The 19,489-nt window shown below is 36.5% G+C and overlaps 1 protein-coding gene across 1 annotated transcript in view; it reads left to right on the top strand.

Moving 5' to 3' along the window:
• lrrc45 (leucine rich repeat containing 45) overlaps positions 1-19,489 on the top strand; it is a 74,841-nt gene that overhangs the window by 6,625 nt on the left and 48,727 nt on the right. The window contains exons 3-7 of the mRNA XM_060844515.1: positions 3,323-3,384; positions 4,350-4,420; positions 8,851-9,029; positions 9,684-9,812; positions 12,421-12,533. Of these exons, the coding sequence (XP_060700498.1) occupies positions 3,323-3,384; positions 4,350-4,420; positions 8,851-9,029; positions 9,684-9,812; positions 12,421-12,533 (554 nt within the window). The remainder of the gene's footprint in view (positions 1-3,322; positions 3,385-4,349; positions 4,421-8,850; positions 9,030-9,683; positions 9,813-12,420; positions 12,534-19,489) is intronic.

Here is a 19,489-nt window from a genome sequence, read left to right on the forward strand (position 1 = left end):
ATCTGGAAATTCATACAAAAAATTCACACTATTGAATACAGTCTGCTCTTCCTCAGACTAAGGTCAAAATATTATTTATTAATACAGAATATTTCAGTTAGTCGTGTGGTCTTACGTGATTTTTCATCTAATTTAGCCACAAGTGGTTATTATTTCTCTTTTATTAATTAACAGTAGCAGCTTTTAAGAGGTATAAAAGGAAGACTTGCATTTATAAAACAGTTCTGATTTGAGAGTGAGATTCCAGTAGTTTGCACAATTCTGTTTAATAGAGGTCCTGCAAAGTAGACATATGCAACAAAATTCTCCAAATAATAATGAAATGTAAGACTCTTTTGTTTTTCATGATATTCAATGAAAGAAAAATACTGGCCAGGACACTGGGACAATCTTGCCAAAAAGAGTTTGCAATCCTTCACAGTTTCATTTAGATGTGGAATTATGAAAATTATCAGCCATCTCAACCAACCTTTATTTATGATTTGGAGATGCCAGTGTTGGACTGGGGTGTACAAAGTTAAAAATCACTCAACACCAGGTTATAGTCCAACACGTTTAATTGGAAGCACACTAGCTTTCGGAGCGACACTCCTTCATCAGGTGATAGTGGAGGGCTCGATCGTAACACAGAATTTATAGCAAAAATTTGCCATGTGATGTAACTGAAATTATACATTGAAAAATTGATTGTCTGTTAAGCCTTTCATCTGTTAGAATACAGTGATACTATCGATCGAGCCCTCCACTATCACCTGATGAAGGAGCATCGCTCCGAAAGCTAATGTGCTTCCAATTAAACCTGTTGGATTATAACCTGGTGTTGTGTGATCTTTAACCTTTGTTTAATATCTGAATTTAAGAATTACGTGATTAATTTTAGAGCACTCCCTGTATTTCACTGAACTGTCAGCTGAACTTGAGCTCAGATCCTGGAGTAGCATTTGAATCCACAACTATCTATTTCTGAGGTGAGAATGCTACCAACTAAATACAGGTAATTCTTGTTATTAGCCATTCCTTATCACCATGCTTCAAAATGACAAGAGAATTGATGATTGGACAAATAAATATGCCAAAAGTTGGGAGACTAGTATCAAGGTAGTTCTGGATGTAGGTTTACTTGCTGAGTTGGAAGGTTCATTTCCAGACGTTTCGTCACCCTACTAGATAATGTCTTCAGTGGGCCTCCGGGCCAAGCACCTTTGATAATTCCTGCTTTCTATTTATATGTTTGGGTTTCTTTGGGTTGGCGATGTCATTTGCTTTTTCTCAGGGGGTGGTAGATGGGGTCTAACTTGATGTGTTTGTTGATAGAGTTACAATTGGAATGCCATGCTTCTAGGAATTTTCATGCGTGTCTCTGTTTGGCTTATCCTAGAATGGATGTTTTGCCCTAGTCGAAGTGGTGTCCTTCCTCATCTGTATGTAAGGATACTAATGAGAGAGGGTCATGTTGTTTTGTGGTTAGTTGTTTGCCTGTTTGTCCAATGTAGTGTTTGTTACAGTCCTTGCATGGTATTTTGTAAATAACATTAGTTTTGCTTGTTGTCTGTACAGGGTCTTTTCAAGTTCATTGGCTGCTGTTTTAGGATGTTGGGGTGATCCACAAGTAAAGTTGTATCAGAACATTACTCCAACAAGCCACCACACACTGCAGCACAGAGGAACGGGTACCCAGTGAACACAGTCCACCGATTTCTCAGCAACATACCCGAACAAGCAGTCAAAACGCATCCAGAATCCCTAGCCGCTCTCTCCTACATCAAAGACATCTCGGAAATGACTGCCAGACCACTTAGACCCCTTGACATCATGGTAGCCCACAAACACACTAAAACAGCAGCTAATGAACTTGAAAGACCCTATACAGACAACAAGTAAAACTAATGTCATTTACAAAATACCGTGCAAGGTACATTGGACAAAGAGGCAGAAAACTAGCCAACAGGATACATGAACATCAACTAGCCACAAAACAACATAACCCTCTCTCACTAATATCCTTACATACAGATAAGGAAGGACACCACTTTGACTGGGATAACACATCCATTCTTGGACAAACCAAACATGAGAATTCTTAGAAGCATGGCATTCCAACTGGAACTCTATCAACAAACACATCGAGTTAGACCCCATCTACCACCTCCTGAGAAAAAGAGCAGGAAATGATGTCACCACCGGATAAGACATCACCACCCCAAAGAAACCCAAACATATAAATAGAAAGCAGGAATTATCAACAGTGCTTCACCTGGAGACCACTGGTGGGGTGATGAAACGTCTGGAAATTAAGCTACCAGCTCAGTGAGCAAACCTACATCCAGAACCTCAACCTGAGCTACAAATCTTCTCAAAACTCAATCATAAATAGTTTTTGAAGTCCACTTTAAGTGAGTTTAGATACAGACCTCTTCTGATTTAATTGATTGAGAGAACAGGCATGTTGAGCTGAATGGTCCATTCCTGATCATATAATCCAGCTTTACTAATGAGAGAGCCACATTGTTCAACAGGCTTAGGAAACAGGCCTGCTACCATACTAGTTATATTCATTTTTGGAGATTATGGGTAGGACCACAACCCTTGCCCTCTTTGAGACTAATTCCCAAATATCTTGTTGTGTTGGATCATGGATTATGTACATTGTCATTTCATAAAATTGAGTGTATTTAAAAACGCTTCAAATCATTAACTTTCACATGTGTCAGTAGAATGTTGGTTATTAACATAACAACATTTGAAAAATAATTTTAAAACTTAGCCCACAACAATCCCATATCTGCAGCATTTGTAAAGTGCTGGAACCAATTTTGCTTGATTGATGCGCTGTGTGAAATTTAGCTTTTCTCCATTTGGCAATCCTGATTTGATACATTTTTTGGATTTTCTGCTGGGTGGTTTAGTGTATTAAAATTTATTATTTTTCTGTTTTGGATTAAACATTCTCCATGTAATGCTATGGAGCAGTGCCCAATGAAAATAGTTACTTCATACTGAATGGAAAACAAAAATATTATAGGGCCTAAGGTATCCATGCCATACACAGCCAGTAGCTTTGGGCTTTCAGTAACTTGCCTGCCTGCCCATTTGGTTTGAGAAGGTGCATGGCTTATAAAGGGCAAGGAGTCAAAAGGAATTTATTATTTTGCTTAATCACAATTATATAAATATATAAATTTATTATGTATTAAATTGGCAAGAATAAAGAATACCTTTAATAATCTAAAAGATTTGTTGCATATTTGCCCTTTTGTAGACTTTAATAACAGTACTGAGTATCCTTTGTGCAAAATGTTAAATGCTTTTTGTTTTCTTGTAGGCGCCAAACTGCTGTTGTACGGACTCTGTGCAAACCCCACAGTCCAAACTTTAGACATGAAGGTGAAGTATTATTGATGTGAATTCTGGAGATGAGAAGAGATAGTAGAAAGTGAAAAGTAACAGCACATTTTAGGGGTAGAGGATTTAGAGTATTTTTCAAAAAATCCCAAAATTGATACTGTCCTGTGGAGATCATCAGCAAACTTATTTCAATATCCTATCAACTTATCCTTTTTATATGCTATTTATATCATGTTCACAAAAATAGCATTTAACAAGATATAAGTTTGAGATGTATCACTAAATGGAACTAAATGGGGAGGATTAACATAGCTGTTCTGTTCAGTGAGTCTTTGGGGAAAACTTCAATTTCACTCGACTTTTTGCCTACTTGCATATTTGTCTCATTTTATAGGATAAATCTATTCAAGTCTATCGTAGATTTCTTTTTTGTGACATGGTACCTCTTTTCAATTTTTCTCATTACTTTTTCATCATGCAATTTTCCATGTTATACATCAGTAGCATTTGCTGTGCCATATTTGTTAAACTTAAATTTTAATCATTACAATGAAAAACAATTTCTACTGAATCAAAATGTACAAATGTTTATATATAATGTATTATATTTAACTGTTTGGAAATTTGAGTAAGTGAAGCAATCAAAAGCATTTGCTTATTGATCTCAAGCTAATTTCATACAACATTCTTAGCCTGTCACCTCTTTTTTTTAATTTGCAAAGTACTATAGCTCGTGCTTTACTCTGATCAATGAAGGTAACTTTAAAGTAAGTTGAACAACACAGTTCTGGAAACAAGTTTTGACATATTATTCTAAGCGACAGAAATTGGATATTCCATGGTTGAAGTTTTGAGAAACCACTAGTGCTTTAAAATCATGCACTCTTAACTTTAAGTTATTTAACACTATGTCTGTGTACTATGGCAATTATATTTTGACCTATGTCATTGTAATCTTGTTAAATATTCAGTTGAGAATTTAACTGTGTACTTTTATGTCCAAGGGTAATAATCTACGCGCGGCTGGAGCTGAAGCACTGGGGAAATTATTGAGGCACAATAAATCTCTCAAAAAGTAAGAATAGCTCCTTCAGATAAGTAGCTAAGTAGATGGCTTTCAAATTTGATGTGCTTGTGTGAAAGAGAGTGCAAATCAGATTTTGGCAAACTGAAACCAATTTTGATGGAGCCCTTTTCCTCCCCCAATACAAGTATGATAAAAGTTATTAGATCCAGTGATGCTGTAATTTTAGTTCCTTACATGCAAGATGACAAGTATATGAATCAGCCTTCTCCTTTCATTGAGTAAAATCTAATCCTCACCAACATACATAGTGACTTCATTGTGTTAGAGAATAAAATGTGTATTGTTATATTACTAGAAGCATAGATAAGTACTTGTTTCTAAAAACCATGTTTCCACCTGATTTCACAGACACACACACTCCCACACTCACACATGCACCTCCTCATAGACTTAAGACACTCTGCACTCACTACACACACACATACACTTTCTCACACTCACAACCCCCAACCCAGACAGACAGACAGACACACACACACACACACACACACACACACACACACACAGACAAAGGCACACATATATTTTGTGGGATGAATTTATACTTGCAGAGTTACATTATACTTTGCTCAAAAACTGCATGCATTCATGTAGAACTCTGAGCTCAAAAACTGCATGAATTTATGTAAAACTCCATTATCTCACTTTTTAGATTAGAATCAATCTAAACATCATGGCATAAACAGAGAACACAGGGGGCCAACACCTTCAACATATTAGGTAAAAACAATGACTGCAGATGCTGGAAACCAGATTCTGGATCAGTGGTGCTGGAAGAGCACAACAGTTCAGGCAGCATCCAACGAGCAGCGAAATCGACATTTCAGGCAAAAGCCCTTCATCAGGAATAATCACCATTGTTAACAGCTAACCCGAGAATGCAACTTTTTGAAAAAAAGGTTTTGTGATTTACATATGAAAGAAGTGAAACTATCACTGTATTCTAACGGATGAAAGTCTTAACAGACAATCACTTTTTCAATGTATAATTTCAGTTACATCACACTGTACATTTTTGCTATAAATTCTGTGTGTTAGGATTGAACTCTCCACTACACCTGATGAAGGAGCATCGCTCCGAAAGCTAGTGTGCTTCCAGTTAAACCTGTTGGACTATAACCTGGTGTTGTGTGATTTTTAACTTTGTATACCCCAGTCCAACACAGGCATCTCCAAATTGTGATTTTTTTTTTCTGTTCATTTGAGGGATGTGGGCATTGCTGACAAGGCCAGCATTTATTCCCATCCCTAATTATCCAGAGGGCATTTAAGATTCAACCACATTACTGTGGGTCTGGAGTCATATGTTGACCAGACCAGATAAGGATGGCAATTTACTTCCCCTGAAGGGCATTAGTGAACCAAATGGGTTTTTCCCATAATTAACATATCATGGTCATCATTAGACTCTTAATTCCAGAGTTTTACTGAATTCCAATTCTATTGTCTACAAGGCAGGATTCGAATCCAGGTCTCAGAACATTACCTCTGGATTAATATTCTAGTAGTAATATCACTAGGCCAACACCTTCCTTAATTATTTTAATTATTTACTTACTAGGTTAGTTTTGGTTTAAATTGTATCCTATGGCTTCTACTGCACATCCTCTACTACAAGTACATGCTGACCTTCATTTCTATTACTGAAATACTGTCTGTTATTTGATAAACACACATTAATTATATTGTAACAGTAAGTTGTCAATGCAACTTCTGCTCTTGGTTTAGAAGTTTTTTGTGCACTAACTGTTAGTATATTGCTGTATGTTCAGAAAATATAGGGCACAGGTGAATCAAGTGATATTATCAGTTGTGGACAATGAATATGTATGTAAGCTATGTTGCTTGTCAAATATGTTTTGACTCCGGCTGAAAGAGTTCACTAACTCCAGTCCCACTATTCTGGGTTACAACATAAGATAATTTTGTTTTCCAGTTACTAAAATGACCAATTAAGTACCTTACTTATGTCAGTTTATATTAAAAAAAAGTATCTATCACACGGCTCATTGTAAATCCAATAGTGTTTACTTAGTAACAATACAACTCAGATCAATAAAGATGCATTATTGTACTAATTTTTGTTCCTTATTGATAGTCAGTAATATAGAATTCTAAATGCTTACCCTTAAAATATCCCCAAAAACATGCAAATGCACACATTCTCTCTTAGAATAAAAAGGAGGAGAAAACTGGTTTCTCTGCAGAGATAGGTATTCTGCAAGAGTACTTCAGTCTCTGGGGTATTCTTGAAAGCAAATTGATAAAATAAGATGTTCTGGAATGTATTGTTCTAGCATATGCAGTAAATTCAGTATCATGCACTTTGTGAAGTCTTGTAGACGCATCTTGTTGAGGGATACAATCTAGAGAAGTTCTTTTAATCACTCGTTCAAAAGAAGAAATAGATTTCACCCTGAATTGATATTGAGAGTATTTTTTAGGAAAAAGGTGAGCTCAGCTGGGCAGCTTATTCATTATGAGCTTTCTTCCAGATCTGCTTGGTCTTATTCAGGTTTCCCTCCAACTGAGCCAGACAAAACCAGAACTTCTGCAAGCCAGTCACAGTTCAAAGCAACTTCAGTAGGGTCTATCACAAAACAAGCAGTTATCACTAGTTATTGTGATTTCTAGTAAACCTTTCAAAATAAAATCCCCATGTCCACAATGAACTTTCAATATCTCCTATAAAAGAAACCACTCCAGATATTTCCAAAAAAAATTTAAATGAATTTCTTTTTCCTTATTCCTTGAAAACTTAAATCCTTGTAGCAATATTAGATATAATTATTTTTGAAATCAGAAACAAATACAGAAATAACTGGAAAAACTCACCAGGTCTGGTTGCATATGTGAAGAGAAACCCGAGTCAATGTTTTGTATCCAATGACCCTTCTTCAGAACTGATTGAAGCTGGGAAAAGATTGGCATATATGGTAAAGATAGGGTGTGAGCAGGGGGTAGAAGTAAACGATAGGTTGAGATGGAGACTAAAGAGGGAGGTTGGACAGAGAAAGGAATGCAAAATGATCAGTCTGGGACCATTCATGACTGGTTGTTTGTGGTAACAAGGCCTAGTGTGTGGGGGTTGTGTAAGGATATGAGAGAAGATGCTCAGGCCCTAACATTATGAACTCAGCATTGAGTCCAGAAGGCTGCAAGCTTTCCAAGTGGAAAATGAGCTGTTCTTCCAGCTTGCACTGAGCTTTGCTGGAGCATTGCAGCAAACCCAATATAGAGATATGTGTCTGATGGTGGCATCCCCTTGGAGTTGGTGGAAATGGCAGCTAATGATCCTCTCGATACGGGTATTGGTAGGATAGTAGGTGAGTACGAAGGGCATCTATTGCTGTTTTGGGAGAGAAGACAAGGGGTGAGGGCCAAAGTGCAGGAGAGTATCGGACACGCCTGAGGGCCATATCAACAACAATGGTGGGGAATCCTCGGTTGAGGATGAAGGTGGACATTTCAGAGATCATTTTGTTGAAGTTGGCATCATTGGAGCAATTGAGACAGAGGAATATTTTAAATATAAAATATCTTTAGTACTATGTGTTAAGTATGTTATGTTTGAAAATAATTTATCCAAAATATCATGCTTAAGAAATCAACTGATAGGGTGACTTCATTCCAACAATTTTTTAAAATTAACTTTGCTCAATAACAGCTATAATCTAATAATTAACCTCAAAATCTAAAGAATGCAAGTCAAACTTTGCAATAATGTAATGCTTTTCACATTAGCCAGATAACTTTGAAGCACTTTATAGCCAGATAAGTCTACGGAGAGTCTTCAGAATAAAAACATTAATTCTTCTTCTGTCTGCATAGATGTTCCATACCTGCTGAATTTCTCCAGCATTTTGTTTTCATTTAAGAAGCCTTGTTAATTTGTGGTCAATATTATAATGTGGGAAATGCAGCAGTAAATTTGTGCTCAGCAAATTCCCACAAAGCACAATGTGACAATGACCTGATAATCTGTATTTGTTTGTGGTGTTAATTGAGTGATTAATGTCAACAGGAGCCAGAGAAAATTTCCCTGGTCATCTTCAAAAAAATGGACCATGGGATCTTTTCCATCTTCTTAAGCAGGCAGATAGAGGCTTAGTTTAAAGTCTTATCTGAAGATAGGCAGCTCCAAAGGTGCATTGCCGCCAATATTGCAGCTTTTCTTGGAAGGAGCAATTGGAGAACAAAGTTTTGTCTGATATATTCAAATTTGTGGTCTTGAATGGATAGATGAATTTAAATGCATTATCTGCTAAACTATGATTGCTTTCTTTAAGGTATCCCCTTTTTAATTAGTGAAGGCTAAATAATTAGGTATGTTTTCTTTGTGATAGATGTAAAGCATTGTAAAGTCCAGTCCCCACAATTTAAGACTTTCTTAATGTAGTGTGGCCATTTTCTTCCAGTTTGATATTGGAATGGAATGCTCTTGGAATGTGGGAAGAAGGATTTTGTGTATTCTGCGAGGGATTAAGAGCCAACAAATGTCTTAAATCTCTCGACCTACGCAATAACCAGATTAACCACCAGGGTGTAGGGGAGCTGGCATTTGCCTTAAAACACAACGATGCACTGCAAGAACTAGGTATGTGAGATACTTTGCAGAATTAGTCTAGTCAAAAAAACAGTAGAAATGCTTCTCATCAAAAGTAACGTTTTTGTCAACACTTTAGTTATGTTGCAATTGTGAGTTGTAAGTCCTTAAGTTTTATATAGCTGTTTAATTCAGTTATCAAGTCTCACCTTTTCATGCTTTAAAAAGATTGCAGTGACTTTTATTTTCTAATTACCTTTGTAAGTCATAAACCACATTTTCAAAACAAAATGTAATGTTGGGAAACATTTTATGTAATGATAGAGTCAGAGTGTCATACAGCTTCTAAAATTAAACCTGAATAATTCATTAGTATAGGGACAAGGGCATTAATAAATTAATTTGACAACTTGAAAAACTGCAGATAACATTTCCTGTGATGGATGTAGGTTTGCTCGTTGAGCTGGAAGGTTCATTTTCAGACATTTTGTCACCATACGAGGTAACATCATCAATGAGCCTCCGATGAAGCTTCATCCGGAGTCTCACTGATGATATTATGTATGGTGATGAAACATCTGAAAATGAACCTTCCAACTCAGTGAGGAAAGTTACATCCTGAACTTCAACCTGAGCTACAAATCTTCTCAAAATATGCTTCCCTGTGATGCCATTCTCTCACTGCATTTTCTTTTCATTTCACAGATCTTCGCTGGAATAATGTTGGCCTCTTAGGCGGTCGAGCATTACTCTGTGCATTACAACAAAACAAAACTTTAGTGCGTCTAGAACTGGCTGGAAATAACATTCCCAGTGATTTGCTGAAAGCTATAGGTAAGTAAAATTAGATTTTATTTCAAAGCAAGTGAGTCCAGAGCAGTGACATATCCTTTACTGAAATAAAATGATGATTGTCTATTCAGGTGAACTATTAGTTTGTGCCCTCTCATATCCTGGCTGCCAAGCATATAGAGATGCTATGGGTTTCTTGTGGCACTTTGGTAATGTTCAAGTTCCACCGGCTCCAGAGGTGTGTCAAAACATTTTGAATAGGTTGATTAATAGTATCTGTAGAGAATAACCGTGTAACCATTGCTCTCATTTAATCAAATGGTTAAATTTCGGTTTTAGATATTTGATTAAGTTCTCCCTCACTCACTAATTTGACTTTTGTCTTTTTCAATTTGTTCCTTAAAATTTTATCAAGCTTGTATTTCAACTGAAGTGTTCTGCGCTTCAGAAACTGTATTTTCCTTTATTTTTAAAGAAGAGAATCATAAAGTTCATAGAATAAAGTTGCTATGTCCATTGTGTTAATGCAAGTCTGAGAATTCTACCTAATGTCACTCCACGACTCTTTAGCAGTAGTTCTGCACTTTTTTTCTTTCAAGTACTTACTTAATTCTCTTTGAAGGCCACAATTAAATCTGCTTCCATCAATCTTTCGGGCAACACATTTTAATTATATGTAGTTTGAGATTAAAAATATGATTTTCATTGTGTCACTTTTTGTTCATTTGCCAATTATCTTCTTTTTTTTTCTGTTCTCTGGTAATACCAGCAAAAGGTGGGTAATTTATCTCTAATAAAGAGTCATAGAATGCAAAACATTAACTTTTCTCTGCACAGATGCTGAGTTTCTTCAGCAATTTTTTTTGTTACAGTTTCTCTCTGTCTAACAGGTCCAGATATTTCATAATTTGAACACATCTATCAAATAATCTTTCAACCTTCTCTCCTCTCAGGTGAATAAATATAAATATTTCTCCAAAATATCCACATAACTCATTCCTGAAACCATTCCAGTCAATCCTTTCTGAATAAAGGCAGAAGAAGTTGTGTGAAAGGATATGGGGAGCAATACATAACCAAATTCAAGAATTCTGTTTAAAACTTAAGTGCAGCAATCAATGATATCAACAGCACTGAGCTAACTAACAAATTAATCTGGTTTGAAAGGTAAGAAAAAGTTATATTGACCAGATCAGGAAGAAAACTCTCTGCTCTTTTTCAAACAGCTCCTGTGAATTTTTTTAAAATCCACTTGAATTAGCTGGCAAGGAGTAGAAAGGAAAGTATCACTCATGATAAATCAACATAAAAACAAAATACTGTGGATGCTGGAAATCTACAATTAAAAAATAAAGTGCTGTAAATACTTAGCAAGTCAGGCAGGTGTCCATAGAGATACACAGTTGACATTTCAGGTTAATGACCTTTCATCAGAACACACTGCACTTGTGCTTTGCTTTAACCTCAACCGCGAGACCATTTATTCCGGCTGTTCAATTTTTTTTCTTCCATCCCCCTGCTTTTTGTAGCAGTTGATCAAGTGTCCTTTTTCTATTTTGGGGAATCCAAACTAGGTTGAGAAAACTGATAACAGCAGTTTGGCAATACAGAACTTGAGCACTGCTCAAATCACATTTTATTGGAGTTTTTTTTACTCTTGGACTCATCAAGACAATTTGCAAGATTAGCTATAAATGGAGAAGTCAGCATTTTTACTGTGAAAGGAAAAGTTCTGATGGGTGGACATATTGTCATGGAGAATCCATCAGTCAATGATGGTTGACCGTTAACTTCCAGGCTTTGATTAGACCTTAAACAAATGCAATGAGAAACTGCCCAACAGCAAATCACTGTCACAGTTTGGTGAATTGGCACCGATACATGTTCTTCTGTCTGCAAAGAATAGATCCCAATATAGTAATATATTTGCTACTTGTACATTTTGCGAACCCAACTGACGATCCTTAATTGGATAATCCTAAATTACTCATTTGTTTGACAACGAGATGTATTTTTTGCCTTCCCAGCATCCTCCTGCTGATGATGAACACCATTTGTTTTGCTACTGCATTGCAATTATCCTGAAACAGCTGGCTCTGTGTGTCGTTCATATGTTTAAGATACCTACCCTTCCAGGGTAATCCAAAGTGGGGACAGAAATCATGCAACTCAGAGGTGCTTCTTGACCTGCCCTATACCAAGATCGGTTTTGCATGCCCCCTAGAGTCATTGACCCCAGTTATTGGAACTTGATGACCCCCTGCCTGTCCTTATTCTGAGGTTGACAGGTAAAGTGGTAATAACTGATTGGCTGCCCATTAAATTCCTATCCTATTTGGTGTTCCACTGTATATATCGACAGGGAGTTAGTACTTCTGTAAGTGCACACTTGTTCATGGACATGACTGAGCATGAGCACAGAAAAGATTTCATGCGGGTTATGTAACCGATAGAAGATCCATTCCAGTCCGCTTTATAACTCATTGAAAATTTTGTGCTGCGTTCAACAAATGATTGTATTCTACTGTTATGTTGAGCTTCTTGATCTTTATTTGTGTATATCGAGCTAGAACACTATTCTCCTAAATCATGGAACTGCAGTTTGTGCTTTGTATGAATGTACCTTAGTGGCATGTTTGTATACCAACAGAACAAGCAGTAAGTCATAACTCAGACTGTCAGACCACCTTGAGAGAGAGCAGATCACGTTCAAAAGTCCTCAGCAATGAGATCCAGTGTTTGAAAGTGGAAAAAAAGAAGCAGGTAACTTATTTGTGGAGCAACTTGTGACAGCTAAATATAAAATGTATATACAAGATATTATTGTATGTCACATTGGCAGAAAATTTTATCCCTTTTAGATGACTGTAAATTGAGTAAACATGGGAAATCCAAAAAATTGGTAATCGTTCAGCAGAGCAAGCGACGGTTGTGGCCTTTAAACACATACAAATTTTTAAAATGCTTTGTGGCATTTCAGTCAATGGAAGTATTTCATTATGCAGATATTACATTTCAGCATCTTAATATGTATTTGCACCATGTAACTGGAATGTACCATTAAAGAACAATATCTAATAGTTGGATGTTTCTTGAAGGTTGACTAGCCCTTGTTGCAGAAATTTCCTTAATAATTTTGACTTGATCTCTGGTGTTCTAACTTTGAAATAGCAAAAATAAATTGTGATTTGCACTGTAAGAAATTAACAAAGTTTTTAAGAACATTACAATTATATGTTTTTTAACAAAGTGATTCACCTGCAATTCAGTGTCCGTATCATGGCATATGTTTGCATGATGTTTTGCAGAATGACAACAGAATCTGAATATGACTGCAGGAAAGCCAAATATTGTTCTTTCAAAATTATTTTGCGATATAAGAAATCAAAGCTTATGCTTCAAATTTGAATAGATCTGGTTAAGTCAATAATGTTTCCCAAAACCAGAACCACACATTGAGACTGCTTAAAAGAAAATTTACTTTTGATGCTCATCTATTAACCTCCCATCTGCTTTGCAATAAGAATATGTTTGCAGAAATATATAAAGGGGATGGCTCAGTGGTTAACACTGCCGACTCACAGTGCCAGGGACCTGGGGACGATTCCATCCTCGGGCAACTGTCTGTGTGGAGTTTGCACATTCTCCCCATATCTGCATGGGTGTCCTCTGGGTGCTCCACTAAATGCCATAGTTTCCAGGAATGTGCACTCTGGGTGGTTTAGCCATGGGAAATGTCAGGTTACAGGGTGAATCTGGGTGGGATACGCTTTGGAGGACCAGTGTGGACTGGAGATGGGTCAAATGCTTCTACATTGTAGAAATTCTATGATTCTGAGAAGAATCCTCTGTCTCCCAAATTAGTTTAACATTCCAAGAGTATCATCTGGTGATGTATTTTATATTCCATATCACTGAGCTTTTGAAAAAAAATATTAAAAAGATACAGTTATCGAAAAGATTTTTATATGACTTAACAAATAATGGCTCTTCACAAATTCACAGCTGTAAGACATAGCTTATGTGAAGTGCTGCATTTTGGTAAGGCAAATCAGGGCAGGACTTGTACAGTTACTAGTATCATAGAATCCCTACAATGTAGAAACAGGCCCTTCTGCCCAATAAGTCCACACCGACCTTCCAAAGAATAGCACACGCTGACTTGTTACCCTACCTTATTATCCTATATTTACCCCTGACTAATGCACCTAACCAAAGGTCCATGGCCAGTTCACCTAACCTGCATGTCTTTGGATTGTGGGAGGAAACCGGAGCACCTGGAAGAAACCCACACAGATGCTGGGAGAATGTGTATACTCCACACAGAATCTCGCCCGAGTTTGGAATTGAACCCAGGTCCCTGGTGCAGTGCTAACCACTGAGCCACTATGCCGCTCTCTTCCGAGGAGACAAAATAAAAGAGAAACAAATGGGGCCTGGGACATGGTAGCCAAACAAAGCCACCTAGGGGTGCAGGTGCATTGTTTGTTGAAAGTGGAGTCGCAGGTAGACAGGATGGTGAAAAAGGTGTTTAGCACGCTTGCCCTCATTGATCAGAACATTGAGTACAGGAATTGGGATGTCATTGTGGTTGTACAGGACATTGATGATGCCACTTTGGAATACTGCATACAATTCTGGTCAGCCTTCTATAGGAAGGATATTGTTAAACTTAAGAGGGTACAGAAAGGATTTACCAGAATGTTGCCGGGACTGGCGGGTTTGAGTTCTAGGGAAACTTTGAATAGACTGTTTTTTTTCCTCTCGAGCATCGGAAGCTGAGAGGTGGCCTTATAGGAATTTATAAAATCATAAGGGGCATGGATCGGGTGAATAGCCAAAGTCTTTTCCCTAGGGTGGGGGAGTCCAAAACTAGCAGGCATAAGGTGAGAGGGGAAATGTTTAAAGAGGACCTGAGGGGTAACTTTTTCATGCAGAAGGTGATGTGTGTATGAAACGAGCTGCCAGAGGAAATGGTGGAGGCTGGTGCAATTACAACATCTAAATATTGTAATAGGTATATGAATAGTAAAGATTTAGTGGGATATGGGCCAAATGCTGGCAAATGGGACTATGTCAGATTGGAATGTCTGGTCAGTGCTGACAAATTGAACGAAAAGTCTATTTCCATGTTGTATTACTCTGATTCTTTAAACACCATTATAAAATAGATTTAAAGACCTATTTTTAAGTTTATTTTTAAGTGAAGAAAATTCCATGACTAAGTTGCTCATATAAAATAAATTCTGTGCCATGCTTCTGTAAGCTATTGTCTGTTTACTCTGAATAAAAATGTATAAATAATGTAAAATTGCACATGATTGGGCAGACTGAATTTGGTGCTGTGATATCTTAAGACCCGACACAAATATAGCCATTAATATGTTAGTAATTGTGCTGATTTATAACCCATCAAAATTGCAGTGTTTCCATGGTAACTAAAAGCATTAATATTGGAGTATCTGAAATTATTTCAATACATCTCACTTCAAAGTACAGTGAAGAATAGGTCCATTATTAAATGCAAACGGATTTTAAGAATATTTGTGAAACCAAGATATAATGATAAAAAGAAATGCTGTGGCACTGTACCCCTACTCTAAGGTTATTCTTTGTTGATTGTCGACATAAAATTAAGTGGGAAGGATGGAAGTAATCAAATGAACCACATAGCTACTTCCAGCACAAGCTGCACATACTGCTTTATTCTGGATTCACATTTGCATATAATGATTTTCCTTCTCCAATTTTAAGCAGAATTCACTTGTTCCATGGCATGGAAACAGTTCTTTGATTCTCTGATGGTCTTGCCAACTGTCCCTCCCAACATTCATCTTGCCAAATTTGGAATAATTTAACCTTGGCAGGCAATCTCTGGATTTTTAATTAGATATCAACATAGATATTTACAACAGTGTGCATTTATTGCTTTTCTTTTAATTATTTGATGATTTTCTATCAATATTTCTGGGGTGATGGGAGGGATAAATCCAAGAAATAAACTTTTTGGAGGGCTCTTGAGATTTTCTTACAGTACTTTTTTAAGCTTTAAAGTTGTGTTTTCATTCTGATAGTGCTTTTTTACTTTAGGTGGGGCAGTCATGTAGTAAATAACTTGACATTATGTATTTGAGTTGGTATTTTAAAGGTTTCCTTCTTTGAAATAGATATGGTAGCACAGTTGCCAGAAAGAGAGACTGTGTGTGAATTTCTTTAAAATAAATCTTTTAATTTGCTTTTATTAATTTATCACAAATAAATTTCCCTTGTGTTTTACAAACATGTCAAAATACAGAAAAAAAGTTCAAAATGCAATTTGCTTCACTCTTCTGCTTAAATCACAATTATTAGACTTCATTACAACACCAAATGGTAAATGATTTTCATACTCATATCTATGTTAATATGGATATTTTTGGTTATAAATTGAGCTGTCAGATAATGAGAGCAAAATTAAGGAAATCTAAGCATGTTGCAGTCAAGATTTGAGGCTGTGGGGCTTTTAAAGAAGTTCAATTAATTGGGACATCATTCCCTCAGGTAAATTCTCCAGTTAATTAAGAATATTTCATTAATTTTGTTTCTCAAAACAAAAAGCTCTTTTTATGCTGGAAACTGAAGGGTAAGAGGTAGAAATAGATTTTTAGCTGAGATGCAGATGAATGTATTGCATGTAACAACACCTGTATTGTTAATGCATATATTTAAAATAAATATGGTTGGGGATAAGGCAAAAGGAAAGAATAGACAGTAAACATTTCCTGATGAAAGGCTTTTGCCCGAAACGTCGATTTTATTGCTCCTTGGAAGCTGCCTGAACTGCTGTGCTCTTCCAGCACATCTAATCCAGTAAACATAAGAGCAGCAGCTGCACCCTGAGATGTACAAGTGCCACTGTCAAACCTGTGACTACAGTGGAGTAGCTCCTGCCTTCAGTGATTTGACAGTTCAGCAGACCAGAACAGCCTACAGCTGAAAAGAGTGGCTCAGCTGCTGTTGAGGGACAAAAATACCATCTTACACTCATCCTTGCCAATGTCATTTAGCTCTAACTACCTCAGTTGGATAATCTATCTGATCACTGCTCATGTTTTAATAGACCATTGTGGGTTTATTTTTGGCTTGGTACCTATCCCCCACGTCTGCCCACCCCTCACCTTTCTTAGGTGCAAGGAGGATTTGGAGTGCCCTGATGGGTCTGGGAAAGAGAGCTTAACACCACCATCATTCCAGTGCTCAGGGCTCATGTACCAGTGTTGTCTTACAATGAGAGGCTGACTATACTGAGTCTATACTCGCTGATGTTAGAAAATTTAGAAGAAAAATTCAGGGTGTAAATGTTTTAGAAAACAGAAAGGCTAATTGCTGCAAGGCTATTTTTGCTGCCTGAAAAATCTACAACCCACTGCATAGTCTCAGGATTAAGCGCCGATAAATTAAGAACAAGATAAGGAATTTCTTCACTTTGGGATTTGCGAATCTTCGGAATTCTTTATCACAGAAGGCAGTTGGTTAGATTTTTCAAAATAAACATTATGGGATTGGCTAAGCAAATGGATTTTGGGGTTGATCATTTGTAAGCTTTTTGGATGTGATCTCAACAAATGGCTCAAAAAGCTATTACAGTCTAATCCTTATTCCTATTTATGATACTAGGTTTTTACTAACCATAACATTTCACGATAATGACAAAGACAATTTGGCTTATCAGGCTATACTATCAAATAACTACTCATTCAGTCTCATTTCTTAGTTCATTCCATTAAAAATATGTTTATTCACTTTGCCCTTTTCATTCTAGATTACATTTATAATACTGTGACTGATGGAACATCCCAAGTCTTAACATAGTTGAAAAAATGTTTTGACTATTTCAGGTGTCTGTCACTTATTTGGTTAAGCTGCCTGGTTCAAAGTATTATTGTGAGTAAATCACCAAAAGTTACTTTGAATTCAGCTACTTATTAAGAAATCACACAGAAATCAAGTACTGAGAAAATGATTTAAACTTTATTTCATGTAGCAACCAAAATAAGATCCCTCAAAGAAGCAGGTTAAGCCTCATAACTCAACTTGACTATTACCAATGGTGGAATTTAGCTATGATTCCAACTAACAGTGTCTGCCTCTGGAAGTGTTCAGGTTTCAATCCTTGAGCAGTATTGTTCTTCAAAGTCCCGCTGTTGAATTGTTCTGGTATTTGATTCTTCATCCTTCAGGTCTATGATTCGAGAGTATTTATGATTCTTTAGATTCCTTTCATCCAAATGTTGATTACTCTTTTGGAGTCCTTGAGACTGCAGCTTGCTTCCTTATCAGAAGTAATTTGTGGAGGTGCCTGTGTTGGACTGAATTTATGTTTGTGGCATGAGGTATCCAGTTATCAAGCAGGTATCAAAACAGTTTTGTTTATGTAACTGTTTATGTAGCCTCAACTCCTTATTTTCCCAGTCATGGCTAATTGCTTTCAATTCCTGTATAGGTTTGTCCTTTTCCATCATAGTATTATTTCAGAGTTTTTGCTGTTTTCTTTAGTCTATGAACAGTTGTTAAACTATCAAACTACACTAATAGGTGGTTCTGAAAGGTGCATCAAAAGAATATCAGCTGTACTTATCCAGCAACAACCCGATAAGGTCAATAATATTCCAGATGGAAAGTTGAAATTGTTTAAGTACTTGTTTACAGAGACTGGTCATTGGCATTCAAGAAATTGGTTTGGTGGAGCAATGTTGAATATCTGTGAAACCAAACCCTAATTAACATTGATCTCATGGAGTCGGATGTATTATCTTAGTTATTTTGGGATTAGAGAGGAAATTAGTATCATTGGCAGCTGCATGTTCAGGCCATGAAATTGAATTAAATATTAGACAGATTAGCATTTCATCCTGTTCTTCTTTATACTACAATGCTAGTCCTACCCTATTGTGTTCCTAATCAAGATGAATATACAGATTTCTTTGGGATGTGTTCAAATTCAAGGGTTGGTAAGCTTAATTGGCTGGATGGTTAGTTTGTAATGCAGCGTGACGCCAACCATGTAAGTTCAATTTCTGCATTGGGTGAAGTCAACATGATGAACTCACATTTTCAACCTCTTGTCTGAGATGTGGTGACCTTAAAGTTGAACCACCACCAGTTCTGTCCAATGAGAGAGCAGCCCTATGGCCTAGTGGAATTTTACCTTTACCTTTTACTCAAATTCTCAAATTTTATGCTGCAGACAATAGAATGAGTTCGGTGTTAACTGGTTAGTTGATAATATACTTTATACTTTTTGAACTGACATTTTATAAGCTTTAATGATGTAAACTATTCGTATTTTTTGGTGATTCAACTTTGATACTATAATTTTTTTCTTTTATCAAATTTTAGTCATAGAATTTGGCCTAATTGACACAAACTGACTGACTGACTGATTATTCTTCAATTATTTGGACACTAGGAAGACATTAGAGAGTTTGTTACTTCCAATGAATAAATTACATCTAGGGCATTCTGTTCAAAACTTGACAAATTATATTACTAGATGTTAGCCATTTAATCTCCAAATAGACAAGAATTTGCTTCTGGGAATACGCAAAAGGAATTGTAATTTGAGAATAATAATGACTGTAAGTGATATGAATAATCTATTATGTTTAAATGATGAACTCTTTATGACTTACAAATGGAAATTCCCTACTGTGGAGGAGAGAGGAACAAACAGAAGATAT

This window comes from Hemiscyllium ocellatum, chromosome 25, assembly GCF_020745735.1.
Source record: "Hemiscyllium ocellatum isolate sHemOce1 chromosome 25, sHemOce1.pat.X.cur, whole genome shotgun sequence".
NCBI lineage: Eukaryota > Metazoa > Chordata > Chondrichthyes > Orectolobiformes > Hemiscylliidae > Hemiscyllium > Hemiscyllium ocellatum.